The sequence below is a fragment of the Mauremys mutica genome, unplaced genomic scaffold (assembly GCF_020497125.1).
Source record: "Mauremys mutica isolate MM-2020 ecotype Southern unplaced genomic scaffold, ASM2049712v1 Super-Scaffold_100093, whole genome shotgun sequence".
In the NCBI taxonomy this organism is placed as follows: Eukaryota; Metazoa; Chordata; order Testudines; family Geoemydidae; genus Mauremys; species Mauremys mutica.
In genome coordinates this window covers 1,612,494-1,629,863 of record NW_025423263.1, presented here as the reverse complement: position 1 = coordinate 1,629,863, position 17,370 = coordinate 1,612,494, and the positions used below count along the sequence as shown (strand labels likewise).

The 17,370-nt window shown below is 61.4% G+C and overlaps 1 protein-coding gene across 3 annotated transcripts; it reads right to left on the bottom strand.

Moving 5' to 3' along the window:
• Positions 1 to 290: 290 nt before the first annotated feature.
• LOC123358669 (rho guanine nucleotide exchange factor 19-like) lies at positions 291 to 12,000 on the bottom strand. 3 transcript variants are annotated; one of them, XM_045000977.1, is made up of 12 exons: positions 11,919 to 12,000; positions 10,745 to 11,009; positions 9,195 to 9,271; positions 7,988 to 8,172; positions 6,233 to 6,393; positions 5,909 to 6,061; positions 4,874 to 5,003; positions 4,476 to 4,550; positions 2,892 to 2,984; positions 2,389 to 2,549; positions 1,723 to 1,884; positions 291 to 809 (listed from the first exon to the last, which is right to left on the bottom strand). In XM_045000977.1, exons 2-12 carry the CDS (start codon positions 10,921 to 10,923, stop codon positions 710 to 712), a joined length of 1,476 nt encoding a protein of 491 aa, XP_044856912.1. In that variant the 5' UTR covers positions 10,924 to 11,009; positions 11,919 to 12,000; the 3' UTR covers positions 291 to 709. The 3 variants fall into 3 exon arrangements, with proteins under 3 accessions (XP_044856912.1, XP_044856911.1, XP_044856910.1); XM_045000976.1 differs by having other exon boundaries at positions 7,931 to 8,172; positions 10,745 to 10,946; XM_045000975.1 differs by having other exon boundaries at positions 292 to 809; positions 7,931 to 8,172.
• Between the last annotated feature and the right edge of the window lie 5,370 nt (positions 12,001 to 17,370).

The window sequence follows — 17,370 nt, the reverse complement described above, 5'->3', positions numbered from 1 at the left end:
GCAGCAATTACTCTAAACAGGTTAGATCATACTTGGCAAAAAAATATATTATCTCGTTAGTAACTTTTCTTGACCGGTCATTCTGTTTCACTCCCTTTAGCCAGGTGCAAGCAGGCTGTATAATTGCCTCCTGGTACTGATAACTAGTTGCCACACATTCCATTCTTTCCATCTAGCCTGTGGGGTTAATTAAAGTTTAAACATGGAAGCGGTTCAGACAAGCAGAGGCCTAATACAGGGAGCCTTCATTGGCACTGTCATTTTCCACCCTTCTGTCAACACTGGGTCATGCCTGGTGCCACCAACAGCCTGACGCACGTCAAGGCTCGGCACCCCTTGGATATACCCCCAGGAATCTGTACCCCCCTCACTGGGGCCTGGCGGGGACCCCATTTGGGCAGATCCCCCAGAAACACCCCAGCACACAGAGATCGGCTCCCGCCTCCGGACCTGCCTTGCTTCTAGGAGCGTGTGGCTTTCATAGAGAGCAGCTTGCCAGGCCGTGCACCGCCCCTCCCCGCCCCACAGCGGAGCCCGGTGCAGCCTGCGCCCAAGGTCCCCAAGCCGAGCTCCCAGGCCTGGGAAGAACCGCTGGCCCCGGACAGGGCCCCAAAGAGGCGAGGGGCTGCAGACCCCCTTGTGCAGCTCGCGGGAGGTCGTCCTCTGGAAAGGCCAAGCATGGAGTCCAGCTGGCCTGGGCCCCGGCGAGTCAGAGACCAGCGCAGGCCTCTCTCAGGGCTTTGATCACAGGTGCAGGCCGAGGGGACGCCTGGCTGGTTATCAGCGAGATCCACTCCTGCCTCTGGGCCCTACGAGAGGTCGGACAGAAGAGGGGTCACACGCCAAGCCCCCCTGTATCCTTCCAAAAGGGGAACTCCCCGAGCGCCACAGCTGCCCCTCAGTTTGAGGGGGAGGTCCCAGCACGAGCCAGGGCCGGGGCTGAACGGTAATTCTAGGGCTGGGCGTCCCTACTGTCTCCCTCCCCAGCGCCGCCATCCTCTTCCTCCCCCCGTTGCCCACTCCTGCCTCCCCCAGCCACGTCCCAGCAGTTCAGGGCCCCCGAGATCTCACAGGACGGGGCTGGGAGCAGGACATTTGTGGGACAGGCAGAGCCTCAGGACACACTGCAGGGCTCCGGGGATGGAGGAGCTGGGCTGGCAGGTCCTTGCCACAGTCCCCACCTGTGCGCTCTGGCTTCCTCCCCATCAAGCCGCCAGGGAGAGGGTCTGCGAGCCCTTGCACCTTCCCCTCGAGGCCTCCACCAAGATCCCCCAAGCGGCACTCGGAGAAACCAGGCTATGACGCTCTCCAGATGTGCCAAGCCTAAGTTGCTAGCAACTGAACATCTCCTGCCCAACCCCCTTCCTGCCCCATGGTGCCACTTTGGCAGGCCCAACGCCCCCTCCGCAGCCAGCCCGGCTTTGGGTCTGCAGCAGCCCCACTCCCCGCAGCCAGCCCAGGAACAACCCCCTCCCAGCCCACCAGCCAGCCCAGGAACTTCCCCCAACCCACCCCCCACAGCCAGCCCAGGAACTCCCCCCCAACCCATCCCCCCACAGCCAGCCCAGGAACAACCCCCTCCCAGCCCACCAGCCAGCCCAGGAACCTCCCCCAACCCACCCCCCACGGCCAGCCCAGGAACCCCCCCCCCAACCCACCCCCCACGGCCAGCCCAGGAACCCCCCGGCAGCCAGTCTCCCCGAGCGGGAGCCCCGCACTCACTCGCTGGCTGCTTTGATGATGAATTCGGCGCTGGCCCCGCGGTGGTTGCGGGAGAGGCACAGGAGGAAGGCCGTGTCGGGGAGCCCCAGCGGCTTGGCTCTGAGGAGCTCCGCTCTCACGTGGCAGGTCTGGGCGTAATCCTTGACAGAAAACCTGCCGTCGCTGCGGGGGAAGCATGAAGGGTGGGGTTCGTGGGGTAGAGCTGGGTGATGGAGCCCCCCCCCCCCCGAACGCCCAGCTCCTGGCTTCCCACAATAGGCCATGAGCTCCCGTACCCACAGACAGGGCATCCCCACCTGGGACCTCCAGCTTCCCCCCTTGAGAGAGCTTGGAGCAGGGGGTTGGCCTAGATACCTCCTGAGGCCCCTTCCAACCCTGAGATTCTATGAGTCTACGACATGGGCACTGCCACCCTACCCATCCCATCCTGCCCCACTGCCCGCTCCTTCTTCCAGGGCTGGAGCCAATGCAACCCCCCGACGGCTCTCCCTGCCAGCTGGACCCATCAGGACCCTGGAGGGGAATGGCAGGCGGGCACCCTGACATGCGGTGGGCACGGGAGCAGCAGGTTGATGCACCCTCCACCCGGGACGTTTCAGTGTCTCTGGCCAGGGCAGCAGGGCCCCAGGGTGCAGAGGGGAGAGCCCGGGCGCCCCACAGACTTACTCCCTCCGGCGGGACAAAAGCAGCAGGTCGCTGAGGAGGTGCAGGTGGATGGGCTTGGTGCTCAGGCGGGGTCTGTACCCCACGCCCACCTCCTGGATGAGGACCTGGGAGAACTCCCCCGCCCTGACCAGCCAGCGGCCCCGGCTGATGAGCGGGATGGACTGGGGGGAGAGAGAGAGACACAGATCACCTTGTGCAGAGACCCCGAGGGGCAGGATCCGTGCCAGCCCGAGCCATGCACCAGCGCCCCCTGCAGGGCACCACCTGCAACGCACCCAGGTCCAGGCTGGGAGGCAGGAGGTCCCACAGGGCGCTCAGCTCCGAGAGGTGTGATCATGGCACCGTGCAGCTCACCGGATCTCACACATCACTCCAGTCCCCGCCATGTCCCGCTCCACCCACTCCAGCATCCTCCCCCATGTCCCAACCCAGCCCTCCCCCCACATGCCCCCGCCGTGGGGCTGGATCACCAAGAGCCGCCCCAGCGCAGAGCCAGGCCTCACCTTCGTCTTTACGAACTCGACTTGCTGCTCCAGCAGCACCAGCTCCTCGGTCTGCTTCATGTGCCGCACGTTCTCGTTGCAGGCCCACACGATCTGAGGAAGGGCAAGGGGAGCTGCAGGCCCTGCGGGGGGGGGGGGCTGGGCGCTCTGGCTAGGGCTCCCCCCACCCCCTGCCACCCACCGGAGGGGGCAGAGACCAGGGAATCCAGGACACTTGGTGCACCCCAGGGGATGGGAAGGAAGGTTTTCCAGCCCTTGGACACTGCTGGTCTGGGGCATTATGGGACATTGCCCTGCTCCCTCCGACGACTGAAGTGTCCGCCTCCTGGCCCAGGATCTGCTGCAGGTGCCCAGGCTTTGCCCTAGTTCTCACTCGCCCCGGGGTGCCACCAGCCAGGCTCGGGATGGGCTGTGGGGTGTCGCATTAGGTCCCTGGGTGCCGGGGACAGAGGCTCAGACGTTCAGGTGTCCCACCCTGCAGAGACCTGCTGGGATGCTGTCACCCCAGGGCCCTGTGCACAGGTGATGCTCTGACTGGGGAGCAGACCTCGGTGAGAGCAGCTGAAGTGGGGGGGGGAGGAGTCTTCTCACCCCAGCGCTTCTGCTGGTTCTAGGTAAGAAATCCCAACTCCTGCCTCCCCCGTTACTCCTGGGGAAGACTCTGGGGAGAACCGGTGCGAGTCTGAGGACAAGGAAGCGAAGCCTGATTCATTCAGACGGGGAGGGATTTTTGTTTTTAAACTCGGGCTGTTTGTGAACACGATTAACTCAAAGGCCCAAGAAACAGTTGGGAGAAAAGCACTTTTTAAAGATTCAACCCGGGCCCCCAATTAATAGAGGAGGAAGCTCCAGTTCACCCCACCCCCTCGCTGGAGGGCTCCGGGGAAGTCAGCCAAGAGAAGATGAGCTAGTACCACACTAGCAAACAAGCAGGAAAAACCCCTATTTAAAAACACCTTCCCAGCATTGCCAGCGGCATAAAACAGCCCAAGCCTGTTTTATCGCCCCCGTCCAGGCACCTTTTGGGTTCCCCAGAGCCTGGGAACGCGAGACCCTGGACGCGCTGCATTCTGGCCTCCCTTGGGGAAGGAAACCGTTCGGCTGGAGCTCTAAGAACCCACAAGCACAATCACTCCCCCGGTAACGTCCCAGGAAGGCGGCCCGGCGCGCTGGCCAGACGGCTCAGCAAGCTCAGGTCTGACCAGGGAGGGGCGGGAACGCCGAGAGACAGGCCCCCAGTGCCAGAGGTTTTCAAAGCACAGAAGGCAGTGAGGCGCTGAGCACAGAGGCCAGCAGGACGCAGCACGTGCAGGAAGCGGTCAGGGGCAGTGTGAGCTCGTTGGCCGGGACGAGCAGAGAACCAGGAACAGACTCGGACCAGAACCTTCTCCTACCGCTTCCCCCAGCTCCGCCAGGGAGCCGAGGAGCAAGCCCCAGAGCGTAGCCCATCTCCGCGTGCTGCCTCGCAGAGCCGCTGGGGCGCGAACGGCGGGCCCAGGCAGGCGGCGTGAGGACTGCTACGGCGCGGGGACCAGCACAGACAGCCTGGGGCCGCCTCCCACAAGCACCCAATGGTGCCCTTACCTCTCCCACGGCTGTCAGGGCCGCGCCGATGGAGCTGGCCAGCTCGGACCCCGCCGGGGCCAGCTTCAGGATGTTCTGTGGGGCAGAGGGGAGAGCAGGAGGATCTGTCATGGGAGGGTCTCCCTCCCGCCACCCTACAGCCCCTTCCCCCTCCATCTCCCTACAGCCCCTTCCCCCTCCCTCCCAGCCCCCATATGCGGACAGAGCCTTCCCCTCTCTCCCCGCCCATCCCTACCCCTCTCCCCCCCGCACACAAACCCCCTCGGTCACCCCAGCGTTTCGCTTTGGCTGCAGCGCAGAGGACGCTGGCTGGGGCAGCCTGGGCCCCTCTGAGGCAGGATCCTTGGGAGGCCAGCCCCAGCTAACCCCCCTGAGTGAGATCCCAGACGGCCCCTCACCTCCAGCAGGATCTTCAGGCGGGTGATCCTCTGGAAGGGCAGCACCAGGAAGGATTTCAGGGGCTGCCGCTGGCACACTGGCTGCTCCTCCAGCTTCCTGAGGACCTGCCGGAAGCGCCAGTTCTCCCGCCTGCAGCGTGCAGGAGAGAGGGGGCCCGAGGCCAGAACCACCTCAGTAGAGTGGCCCTGAATTCCCTCCCTCACTGTGCTACAGGCTCCAGGGCAAACGCTGCCCAGAGACCCCAGCTGGACAGGCCAGGCTGTGTCTGCACTAGAGCCAGAGGCTGATGCTGGGATTTCCCGAGCAGTGGGGTGCGGGGAGGGGGCTATTTTTCTGGGGTGGGGGGGAGATGAAGGATCTCCTCCCCCAAGCTGGGAAGGTACAAAAATGAAATGCAGCCCCGTATCAATTCCTGCCCCTGCTCACCTCTCCTGCCTGAGCCCAGGAGGGACCTGACCTGGTCCCCACTGCTCCCCATTGCCTAGGCCAGGAGCCAGCAAGCTGCTATCAGCCCCAAAGAGAACCTGCAGCTGGGAGCATGTCCTGATTTCCTCCCTTCCCAAATCTGTACTCAAGCAGGGGAATGGGGTCAGCTGCCCTCAGGCATCAAAATAATGTGTTAACTCTGGAACTTAATGACAACCACTTAGTGTAACAATTGGTGACCGTTTTCAGCAGAAACACCTCTCCACGATGGAGAAGTCAGAGAGGACAGAGACTTAGTGAGTTCTGGAATCCTCCCCAAGGGACATTACTGGGGTTTCCCCTACAGTCCACTCCCCTGGGCGGTGCCCAGTCTAGTTCCAAACAGTCCAAGCACCCCCCGGGGACACCCCGCAGACTCTCGGCTCTCGCTGGCATGAAAGTTTTCCTGAGGCTCAGCCTCAGTGTCCCCATTGAGAGGGGAGCCATCTGGGAAGGGACAGATGGGCTGTTCCAAGGGGCACAGACAGTGGGGAGGAGCAATTGGGGCACAAGCAGCCCCTGGTTATTCCTCCCCCCGCCGCACCCCCTGAGCCCCGGTGGCTCCTCACATCAGCTGCTGCATGAGCTGTTCCTGGTACATCTGGTTGGTGACGTAGGGAATGTAGACCCTGTGGAAGGCAGGGCAGTGCTTCAGGACCACGGCCCCCAGCCCCGCCAGGAAGACATCCTTGTCCATGTGCTCCTCGAGCTCCAGGAGAAACCTGCAGAGACCAGGAGTTGAGGGAAAGGATCCTGCCACTGAGCGAGGTTCAGGCTGGAGTAGCTGGGAGCTCCCTCCACAGCCCAGCGCTCCTGCCCCCCTCCCTGCAGCGCCCCCCGCTGGGCGAGGCTGGCACTGGCGTCGCTGGGCGCTCCCCACCGGCCGCAGTTACCTTTCGCTGACGTCCTTCACCTGCTGCAGGTTGGAGAAGAGCCGGTGCACCTCGGCCCTGGTCAGCGTCTCCCGCAGCACCAGCGATCCCTTGAAGTGGCTCGTGGCCACCGAGAGGCTGCGCAGGTAGGAGGCCTCCGACGTGATCATCTCAAACATGGCCTGGAGCAGAGACCGTGTGTCAAGAGACGAGAAGAGCGAGCCAGCACGGCAGGGCCTGGGAACCCCCCGCGCCATGGGACACGCCAAGGGGCGCCGGGCCAGCTGGTTAAAGGGACTTAGACACCTCACTGGGAGCCAGGCGTCTAAATCACTTTGCAAACATGAGTACCCAAGTCGGGCCAGCACACAGCCACCAGGGAAGGGGCACAGCTGCCTGGACAGCTCGGTGCCAGCCCTGTGGGCTGCTCCCGCAGCCAGAGTGCGCTGGCACAGGGGAATGCCTCAGCCATGCCCCTTCCCCGGTCCGCCTACAGGAAGCGCTTCCCTTCCATTACAGGCCTCTTGCTCTGGGGACTCCTGCAGGGAGCAGCAGCCAACAGCCAAGGGGCAGGCCCTTCTGGGTGCTGTAGGGTTTGCCAACCCTCCAGGATTGTCCTGGAGTCTCCAGGAATCCTATCCAACCAAAGCTGGCATCCCTACTGGGCACCGACACAGGACAGAGCCGGGAATACAACCCAGGAGTCCAGCTTCCAGGCCTGCGGCTTAATCAACTGACGCAGGCACATAAGAATAGATACTGGGTCAGACCAATGGTCCATTTAGCCGCATATCCTGTCTTCCGACAGTGGCCAATGCCAGGTGCCCCAGAGGGAATGAACAGAACAGGGCAATTATCGAGTGATCCATCCCGTCGCCCATTCCCAGCTGCTGGCAAACAGACACTAGGGACACCCGCCCTGCCTATCCTGGCTAAGGGGCACTGATGGACCTGCCCTCCCTGAACTTATCTAGTTCCTTTCTGAACCCTGTTCGAGTCTTGGCCTTCACACCATCCTCTGGCGAGGGCGGCACCGTGTGCTTGGAGACCAGGCGTCAGCAATCAGCCCTGCTGGGAACACACTGAAATCCAGGCTCTCCAATGCTGCGTCTGTTTCTATTAGAGCAACAGCACTGGGAACCCCCTAAGGGGCTGGGGGCAGAGGTGGGGCAAACGCCCTCTTTGGAGTAGGAGAGCAGGGGGGTGCCAGGCTGCCAGCCCCGGAGACCAGAGGGAGCTGCACATCCCAGAGCAAGCCACAGGCCAGCTTCTGCCCTCAAGGCTGATGGAGCCCAGCGGCCTCCTGGCCCCGGTTTTCAAGGTTGCATGTTACTGGTTGACCCCCAAGTGGGCAGGGTTTTGTCTGAGGTGGCACTGCCCTGTCGCAGCACTGCCCCGTGCCCCCCTTCTGTTTTCACCAGGGCAGGGACCAGAACTGCTGGCTCTGGGGGCGGGGGCACTCCGCTTCCCCCCCTCCCCCCGCCCCAGCGCTGCCCACTCTGCAGAGTGATCGGACTGTGGCTGCAGCAGATGGCAGCTCTCTGCAGAACATGGTCCCTCCCCTCGCCTCGTTGGGGGGCTCCTCCGCCGGGGCAGCTTCTGCTTGGGCTGAATCCATCTCTGGCGGGTGGGAACGTCCCACCCCTACTTGCCAGCCAGCCACGCAATCAAACGATCAGCCCCTCCCTCCCAGTCTGAGAGGCGGCCGCCCTCCGCTACCTCCTGCAGGCGGTGCTGCCGGGGCGAGAGACTCTCCAGGAGCCGCCGGCTCTTCACCTCTGGGATCTCCTGCCAGAAGCAGAAGCTGTAGTCGCGGGACGAGATCTGCGAGGCGGCGCCGAGCAGGGAGGAGGAGAGGAGGCCAGCGATGGACAGGCTGGCGTCCACCCGGAAGGACGGCTCCTTGGGCTTGCGCTCCGCCGCCTTGAGGTGCTTCAGCCAGTAGTCTTGGTAGAGAGGCTCTGGGAGGGAGCGAAATGAGCGGGACATTAGCCACAGGGGCTTCCCAGAGTGCTTCATGGGTAACTGCATCCTTCAACGAGTCATATAATCCCAGGTCTGGTGACACGACTCGCCTGCTCCGCACACGGCCCTGGACACTGGGAAACCCTCTCCTGCTCTTCGGGGTGCCCATAGCCATTTCGGGGGCCCGGCCCAGCATCCCCGTGAGCACGGCTGGCCAATGCGCACCCGGAGCCCACTCAGACGGGTCACGGCGTGCTGCCATCACCGGTCACGGCTGGAGAACTGAAGGACCTCTAAGGAGTAGCCAGCTCTGTTCCAACCACCCCTTGGGTCCTGGAGATGCCCTCGGCACATTCAAACCAGTCCTGACCAGATCACAGGTGTTTGTGTGTTGTGCCTCATGGTTTAGACACAAGAAACCCTGCATCTCGGCAGGGGGTTACACTAGCTGACCCTCGCGGTCCCGTCTAACCCCGTGGTTCTCATTTCTCCCCACACTGCCGGAGACCATTACACAATCTGCACGCAAGGAAACGCTCGCTCTCTTCAGAGTGAATTCAGTGCAGAGAGAGCTGGGCTTTAGCATCTCGTGGCTCCGATTTCACTGTGATGCCTGTAACTCCAGCTGCACCAACTTTACCTGAAGGGAAACAACCAGACTAGAAAGAACAAGAGCGGCGCGCCCAGGAGAGAGCACAGGGTGTGGGCTTCCCCTCTGCTGCCCAGGGGAGGTCTGATATTTGAGGCCCAGCACACAACAGACAAAGACATCACGGTTTTGCAACAGCACAATTCAGTAGGCTCTTAAAGGGACAGGCTGCTCCAGGACAGGCTTGTGATGTTTAGTGACTCAGTTTCCCCTCCCTGGCGAGGGCCGGGCTGGTGGAAGTAGCATTGTGTGGCCTGCATTAGGGCTTGTTCATGGCAGCAGCCTCCAGAAGCCCTTCTAGAAATTTCCCTCCATCCCGCCATGCTTGAGACCCTGCGGCCATCGCACAAGGAGCGGGTCAGTACTCACGTGTTTGCACGTATTTAGATTCCCTCTTCCACTTGTCCGTGTCCTTGGCTCCTTTCCCCAGCGGTCGGCGGAACAGTCTAAACGGCAGCGAGAAGCAGCTTTTAAACCAGGTCCCACCGGGACAGCCCCATGCTACAGCAAACATGACTCTGGCTCTTTCCTCATGCCCTACAGCGCCTCCTGCTGGTGGGTTTGCCTCATGCCCTACAGCGCCTCCTGCTGGGCTTTGTCACTCATTTGTGTCCTTGTGCAAATCAAAACCTCTCTGTGCCTCAATGTACACAGGTGTAAAATGGATACGTAGGAATATGCCAGGTGGATGAGAAATAAAGGACACTGGGCTTAGTGGACCGTCTCTGACAGTGGCCAGCACCGGCTGCTTCAGAGGAGGTGTGAGAACCCACAGTAGCAGTGTAGAATAGTCCGCTCCTCCGATCAGGTCTCTTCCTGATTTCTTATAGCTAGAGATTGGCTTAAAACTCTGAAGTGGGAGGTTTGCCATCCCTACAGAACTGTTACCTTGAACCATGGAAACTCTGGGTATTCTCATTATCCATATTAGCATTCAATCCATTTCTGGATCTTGCCAAGTTCTGGGCCCGACGACATCATGTGGCAGTGAGTTCCACAGTAACAGCACATTGGGTGATGTATAGTGTTAATTATCTCCCACACAGGAGATGTGTAAGACCATGCCTCAATCTTTGTATTGTATCTATCCTCACAACACCCCTGTGAGGAAGGAAAGTGCTCCTATGGCCATGTTATAGATGGGAAACTGAGGCCAGGAGAACCCACGTGACTCGCCCCTGGTCACACAGGAAACCTGCAGCAAAACAGGGCTTTGAATCCAGCTCTCCCCAGTACTGGGCTAGTGGTCTACCCACTGGGCTATCCTTCCGCTCTGAAAGGTACCAGAGAAATAAGGTCATCGTCAGAGCCGGGCCTGAATTATAAACCCCAGCTCTGCTCCAAATGTCCCCAAAGTTCCAGATGCTTGGATCATCCCATTATAGCAATAGGTCCCAGCCGGAAAGGCCAGCTTCAGGGCCTGGGCAGTGTAAGGATCTGGGCAGGGGTCAAATTGAACCTTTGGTTGCAACGATAACTATAAAAATGGGAACTGAGGGGGGCACAACACACTAAGTCTGCAGGCAGCCTGGAACCACAGCTATGGGAGAGCAGACAGGAACAGCCCTCTGCTTAACCCAAGGAGTTGTTCACTCTGAAACCTAATGATGGCACATAAAGCATCAACGCCCAAAGCACCAAAGAACTTGGAAATCATATTACAAAGATTTGCCCAAAGACAGGCACTTCACGGGCAGAGCTTGGTTTGTGGTGGGAACTAGAGGGCATCGCTGGGTACCTTCCCATTCAACCCCTGCACCCCACCCAGAATGTTTACTGGGTATTGCCATGGATATGCCAGTGGCTTCAAGGAAAAGGAAGCAAGAATCCCTCTCTATGCACAAGTTGCATTGCAACTAAGAGAACCTCCCAGCCCCAGGGCAGCGATGCGGGGAGCTCCCCGGGGGGAGGCGGGTTACCTGCGCTCCGGACTTGGCATCTGCGTAGCTGTGGCTTTGGAGAGATCTTGCAGGGAGCCATGCAGGACCTTCCTCCCGGGGACCGGGGTGGGCTGCTTTGTCCCCATTTCCAGCAGGCCAGCGGCGCCCGTTGGCCCTGCAGCGCTAGGGGGCTCCTCCACCGGCTCCTCTGGGCCCATGCTCTCGAGGGCCGCCAGCTCGGCTGTGGGAGGAGAGGGCTGGCAGCGGAGGGGGGAAGGGACAGCGCTGCCTGGCGGGTCAGCCCCTAGGGAGAGCAGGAGCAAGGGATGAGGATGGTGCAGGGGCAGAGGGGGCGGCCTGGCACCGCGCTGCACTGGAGCCACGTCGTCAAAACAAAACCCGTGCCCGCCTCTGCTCCCCATCGCCGCTGGGCTGAGCTCACCAGCACCCCCAGGGAGCTGCCAGCCTCATGGGGCCCAATCAGAGCCAGACGCCGGCAGAGCAAGCTGGAGATCCTGCCAACTGCCTCTGCATGGCAAGCCTGACGCCACCTGCCCGTCACCTGGATAACGGGAGAGCACACGTCTGCAACAGCAGGGGCTGCAGGTCAGGCCTGAGGGGCACTGGCAGGGCTGGAATAGCGGGTGCTGTGAGTCAGGCCTGAGATGAATTTCCAGAGTTAGCAGGAGTCAGGCCCAGGACCCTGCCTGGTCCCGGTTATGGGCACTGAAACTCCCCCCCTCCAGGGCACTCCCGCCGTCCAAGAAGAGGGGCTGGGATCAGAGCCCCCTGCCCTCACCCCACATCCAAGCCAAAGCACTCTCGGGCCAGTCTCTCCACAGCCCCCGTCGCGCACTGGGCCCTGGATGCTGCCAATCAGGTCTCAGTGAAAGCAGCTGACGAGTGGGCCATGCCAGAGTGGACGGAGGCAGGACACCTGGGTCCTCGGGATCCAGGCCAGGTGGCATCGGGGTCCTGACAGCAGCCAGCAACCAAGCCCAGCCCCCATCTAAGCACCAAATGAGGCGGGTCAGATTTTCAAGGGGGCTCAGCACCCCCTCCCATGGGTCCCAAGGCGGTGGTGGGATGGGTGGGGGTCACTGGTCTGTAATGGGAGCTGGACGATTTTGGAAACGGGGCCGGAGGGAGGCAGAGATCGAGGCGTTTACCTGGGGCGGGGGGGGGGAAGGAGGGAGGAGACGGGCGTACAGACCTTTGGAGTTGTCGGCCAGAAGCGGGACCCTCTCCCCCGCCGTCGAGCCTGGCTCCCGGGAGCTGCCCCGGCGGACTGCGGGAAGGCCAGCCTTAGCGCTCCTGGGGCGGAAGAGACCGGCCAGGAAGGGGCAGAGCTCGGGGCGGCTCTCCGGCCTGGCCGGCTGGGGTCTCTGGGTCACCGGGCAGGAGCCGTGTCTCTTCACCGGCGCCGTGGCCCTGGGCGGTGAGTCTGACCGCGCGCGCTTCCGGCAGAAGAAATCCATGGGGGCGACGAGAGGCCTGGCGGAGGGAGGAGAAGGGGGCTCAGTCCTGGCCGGGCGGCTCGTTCCCACTTCGGGGGCTGGCCTCTCTCGGCAGCTGGGCCCCCGGGGACACCGACAGGGTCAAGTGCCCTCCTGCCATGCTCACCGGGCCCCTCGGCACCACGCCCCAAACACCAGGCACCTAAGCTGGGCCGTGGCTCGCCGGGCAGGTCCCTGGGTGGCACTGGGAGGGCCGGGGTGGCCTCAGCTCCCCCCAGCTCCATCGGCACCCTGGCTCGGAGGCTGCTAGCCCAGGGCTCCGCTCAGGCCCTCTCTGCAGCCCTAGCCACCTGTCTGGGCTCGGCCCACAGGCCAGAATCCAGCTAGGGGGCAGATGCCCCACCCTGAGCTCCCCTCTGGGAGGCCGCAGGAGGGAAACCCCTCGGTGCTCTGGGATTGGGACCAGCCAAACATGGGCACAGCACCCAAGGGGAACTCTGCTCCGGGCAGGGCAGGCCTGAGGAGCCAGCTGGCCCCCTCCCGCCCATGGCCAGGGAGATGCAATGCGAAGGCCACGCCACTGCTCACCTGCTCGGCCCTGGGTGTATCACGCCGCCCTCGGCGATAGCTCCTGGCCAGGCCCAGAGCTCCCAGGGCTAAAGCAGCCTCTTACCTGGAGGATCCCCCCAGCCAGGGAGAGCAAGAAGCTACAGCTGCGCACACCTGCAAATAAATAACCTCCAGGGCTCCCTCGTTAGCGGCTCCTTAAAGGGGCAGCGCGCCAGGGGCATCCTTAGCCAAGGGCAGCAAGGGTGGGCACCCAATGGAGCAGATGGCAGCGGGGCAATGAGGGCAGTTCTGGGGGGGGTCCTTGGCTCCCCCAGGTGGGGGCTATTTACCATCCTAACTAGGGCCAGGGCGGGACGTGGGGAGCTCTCCCAGCACCAGCCCATTCCCGGTTTCTAAGCTTGGGAGGGGAGCTGGTGCAGGCTTCCCCCTAGGGCCAGTCTGCAAACAGGAGGCCCCGAGCCCCTGGGGGATTAACCCTGGAGGCTGGCCCCAATCCCCCTCTGTCCTGTCCCAGCCGCCTGCCCAAATGGCTCTGCCTCCTATGTTGTGCTGTTGCACACGGGTCCACTTCAGAGGTGGGCTGAGCCCCGGGTGTCTCCACCCGGAGCCAGGGGCCGGGAAGCCCTCAGAGATCGGTGGGAGGACAGGGCAGGAGAGGGGCCGAGGGTGATGGGGATACCCCACGGCTTGTGCTGCCGTCTGTCCCGGCAGAACTGCCCAGGGGAGGAGGTCGGCAATGGCTGAGTGAGAGAACGGAGCAGGGGAGCAGAGATCCCTCCCTTGTGTGAGTGAGCACCAGGGATCTGGACGCAGGCCCCAGGCGGGAGCTCCGGGACTGGCCGCCTCTGCTAGCGAGGGGCTAGGCCAGGCCCCTCAGTCAGTGCTCCCCTGCCTCCCCAGCACGAGCCTGGCCTCTGGCCGACTGCCCCATCCGAACGAGGGCTTTCCCAGCCTCCTCTGGGTCTCAGCCCTTGCCTCAGGCTCATGGTGGGCATGGCCCCAGGAGGGCACGGAGCTCGCAGGTGCCGCCGGCCGTGTTGCCAACTTAGCGTATTTGTCACCAGATTTAGTGACTCTTTGGTTCCCTAGCGAGAAAATAAGTGTCCAACTGACCAGCAACAAATCTACTGCCAACGACAGTGATGTTCAGAGAAAGACGCCACCAATACGTGTGGTCACCAAACCATTCACAAGCAGCTCAGTAGTGTTCATAAAATCCATGCCATGCTCTCACTACGTTCTGCTGCACCCCAAGCCAGTGTCATTCCGTCTCGGCAGAGCGGGTCCTCGGAAGGAATCGCATTGGGCTGGGATCACTAATCTGCAGGCGAGGAACAGAAGTTAGTGGGGGCTAATGAAATACGTTGTTAAAGCCAGGCGCACTTTGGAGAAAGCAGCACATTGGCCCGGGCTTGGTTTTACCCAAATGCTCTTTCTCGCTGCTCCGTAGTAGGCAGCACAGCCTGTGATGCAGGGGAAGCCGGCTAACGAAGCGGGCAGCGGGGAGGAGGCAGGTTAGCCAGCGAGGGGAGCCGCACGGATGGACGGTGGGGTGGGGTGAGACAGGCCATGTGCCCCAATGGAGCGGGGGCACAGTGCCCCCAGGGATGAAGCCCTTACTACAGGATCAAAGGTGGAGCTGGCTTGACTTCAGTTCCCCTTTACGCCTTCCCCTGGCTTGGCCTGGGGTTCGCAGCTCAGAAATGAACCCCTGGAAGCAGGGGGAAGGGGTCCAGCTAGCAGAGCTTTGTTTTTAAATCTACTTTCTTGGCTCCCTGCAGCGCCAAGCTCAGGTCAGGTGAATTCCCCCTTCCCCCTGGCTCTGGGCGTCGGCTCAGAAGCGTCGGCTCAGAGCCAGGCTGGCAAGGAAGGGAGGCTCGGCCGAAATTAACCAACCCCAGCCGGGCTGGGCTGCCCTGTACCGAGCGCCCTTCCCAAAGAGCAGGGGGCGCCCTCCTGATGATGACAGCGTCTTGGTGTCGAACAGAAGTGTGTGTGTGTGTGTGTGTGTGTGTGTGTGTTTCTCTGCTGAATTCTCTGGCAGTTCTGTTTGGTGACATTTGTGATTCCTTCTGAGAGCTTAAACAGCTGCATCTAGGAACTTTTCAGGGTTTGTCTGGTGACTTCCGGCTATGGGGATGGAGTTGGCAACCCTGCGGGGTTGGCTGAGGGCTGGCAGGGACCTTCCCTTGCTTTGACTTTGGCCTGCCCCGGCCAGGCCTGTCTCTCTGCAGGACCCAGGCTGGGCTTGGCACCGGGGCGGGGAGTTGCTGGGCAAGGTTGGGGGGCCAGGCTGCAAGGTGCCTCCCCTGGTCCCGGTGCCGGAGAGGGACGCTGTAGTGGCCCCGTCCCATGGGCCCCCCTGAGCTCAGATGCTTGCTGGGGCCACACTCCCGTCGCTTACACCAGCGTAACCCCACTGGCAGCAAGGAGACACCCCGATTTACTCCGGCACGTGAGTCTGGCCCCTGTGTTTACGTCTGATGCTCTCCCCACCTGCAGCGCTGGGGGCAGGGCTGGTTCCGGCCTGGGCCCTCAGAGCCGCCTCTTTTGCAGCACACGAGAGGGCCTGTGTGAGGAACTGGGTCTGTTCTTACTGTGGTCTGTGAATGCTGAGTGGGGGGTGTTGGCCTGGGAGGACGATCTGGGAGACTGGCTGGAGGGAGGATACCTGAGCAGGTAACGGTGAGAACCCAGGAAGGGGTTAGAGGCCAGGTGACACCTCTGCCCAGGAAGCTGAACAAAGGCTGGAGGAGGAAACACTGGAGTGAGAGGAGTTTCAGGAGCTGGCTGGGGAACGGAGGGAAGGACAGATGGGGCTCTGACCCCCCAAGGGGGCTGTGATGCTCCCGGGACCCCAAGATGGACCTAATTGGGGAGGATCCTGTTGTCTGTGCCTACAAGGCCTGTCTGGGACTGTTCCTGTTGTCTGAATAAACCTTCTGCTTTACTGGCTGGCTGAGAGTCCTGGTGAATCGCAGGAAGCCGGGGGTGCAAGGCCCTGACTCCCCCACACTCCGTGACAACCTGTTTTTGATTCTTTCGCTACCACCCTGGCCCGAGCCCAGGGCTGTCACCAGCGCCAGCCTCCAGCCTTGGTTCTGCTGCCCCAGGACAGAGAGGGCACCCGCAGTCTGCAGCAGGGCCCAGGTCACCCAGCAGAGCAAAGTCACAGAACCCCTTGGCCCAGGTGCTGGGAACGGAGGAGCTCCACTGAGGGCCTGGGGTTCGTCCCTGCCAGAGACAGCCCAGCCCGTCAGCCAGTAACACGGTACCTGCTCCCCCAGGACACCTGGCTCCTTCCTGCTAATCCTGTGCCACGGAGAGCCCTGGGGTGCACCTCCCAGCCATTCGCCTCCCCCAGCCCAGCCCCGATGGCACCTGCCCTGGGGTCGGGGCTTGCGCACTGCGCTGCCGTCCAGCGTTTCCCCCCCAGCAGCACTCAGCTCAGGCCCGCACTGGGCTGGAGACGGGCCCGATCCAAAGGTCTGGGTTGGTCACGTCCAGCTGGCTGGTTCTGCCATTCATCAGGGGCCTCTGGCAAAGTTTGGATCTGGGTCTAGGTTTGGATCCAGCCCCTCACCCTACCCCCAGGGTCAGGGGGTGGTTGACTTTATCTTCACTTTAGAAAGCTTTTGATACAGTCTCCCACAGTATGCTTGCCAACAAGTTAAAGAAGTATGGGCTGAATGAATGGATTATAAGGTGGATAGAAAGCTGGCTAGATCGTCGGGCACAAAGGGTAGTGATCAAAGGCTCCATGTCTAGCTGGCAGCTGGTATCAAGCGGAGTGCCCCAAGGGTTGGTCCTGGGGCCGGTTTTGTTCAATATCTTCATTAATGATCTGGAGGATGGCGTGGACTGCACCCTCAGCAAGTTTGCAGATGACACTAAACTGGGAGGAGTGGTAGATATGCTGGAGGGTAGGGATAGGATACAGAGGGACCTAGACAAATTGGAGGATTGGGCCAAAAGAAACCTGAGGAGGTTCAACAAGGATAAGTGCAGAGTCCTGCACTTAGGACGGAAGAATCCCATGCACTGCTACAGACTAGGGACCGAATGGCTGGGCAGCAGTTCTGCAGAAAAGGACCTGGGGGTTACAGTGGACGAGAAGCTGGATATGAGTCAACAGTGTGCCCTTGTTGCCAAGAAGGCTAATGGCATGTGGGGCTATATTAGTAGAAGTGTTGCCAGCAGATCGAGGGAAGTGATTATTCCCCTCAATTCAGCACTGGTGAGGCCACATCTGGAGTATTGTGTCCAGTTTTGGGCCCCGCACTACAGAAAGGATGTGGACAAATTGGAGAGAGTCCAGTGGAGGTAATGAAAATAATTAGGGGGCTGGAGCACATGACTTATGAGGAGAGGCTGAGGGAACTGGGCTTATTTAGTCTGCAGAAGAAAAGAATGAGGGGGAATTTGATAGCAGCCTTCAACTACCTGAAAGGGGGTTCCAAAGAGGATGGATCTAGACTGTTCTCAGTGGTGGCAGATGACAGAACAAGGAGTAATGGTCTCAAGTTGCAGTGCAGGAGGTTTAGGTTGGATATTAGGAAACACTATTTCACTAGGAGGGTGGTGAAGCACTGACGGGTTCCCTAGGGAGGTGGTGGAATCTCCTTCCTTAGAGGTTTT

Bases quoted from the DNA above. Each gene is read 5' to 3' on its own strand.
- LOC123358669 (XM_045000976.1), bottom strand. From the start codon at position 10,923: ATGGGCCCAGAGGAGCCGGTGGAGGAGCCCCCTAGCGCTGCAGGGCCA. The intron at 2,985-4,475 runs GTAAGGGCACCA...GCCCTTCCTCAG, and splicing joins CCCTGACAGCCGTGGGAGAG to ATCGTGTGGGCCTGCAACGA. The intron at 1,885-2,388 runs GTAAGTCTGTGG...CTTCCCCCGCAG, and splicing joins CTTTTGTCCCGCCGGAGGGA to CGACGGCAGGTTTTCTGTCA.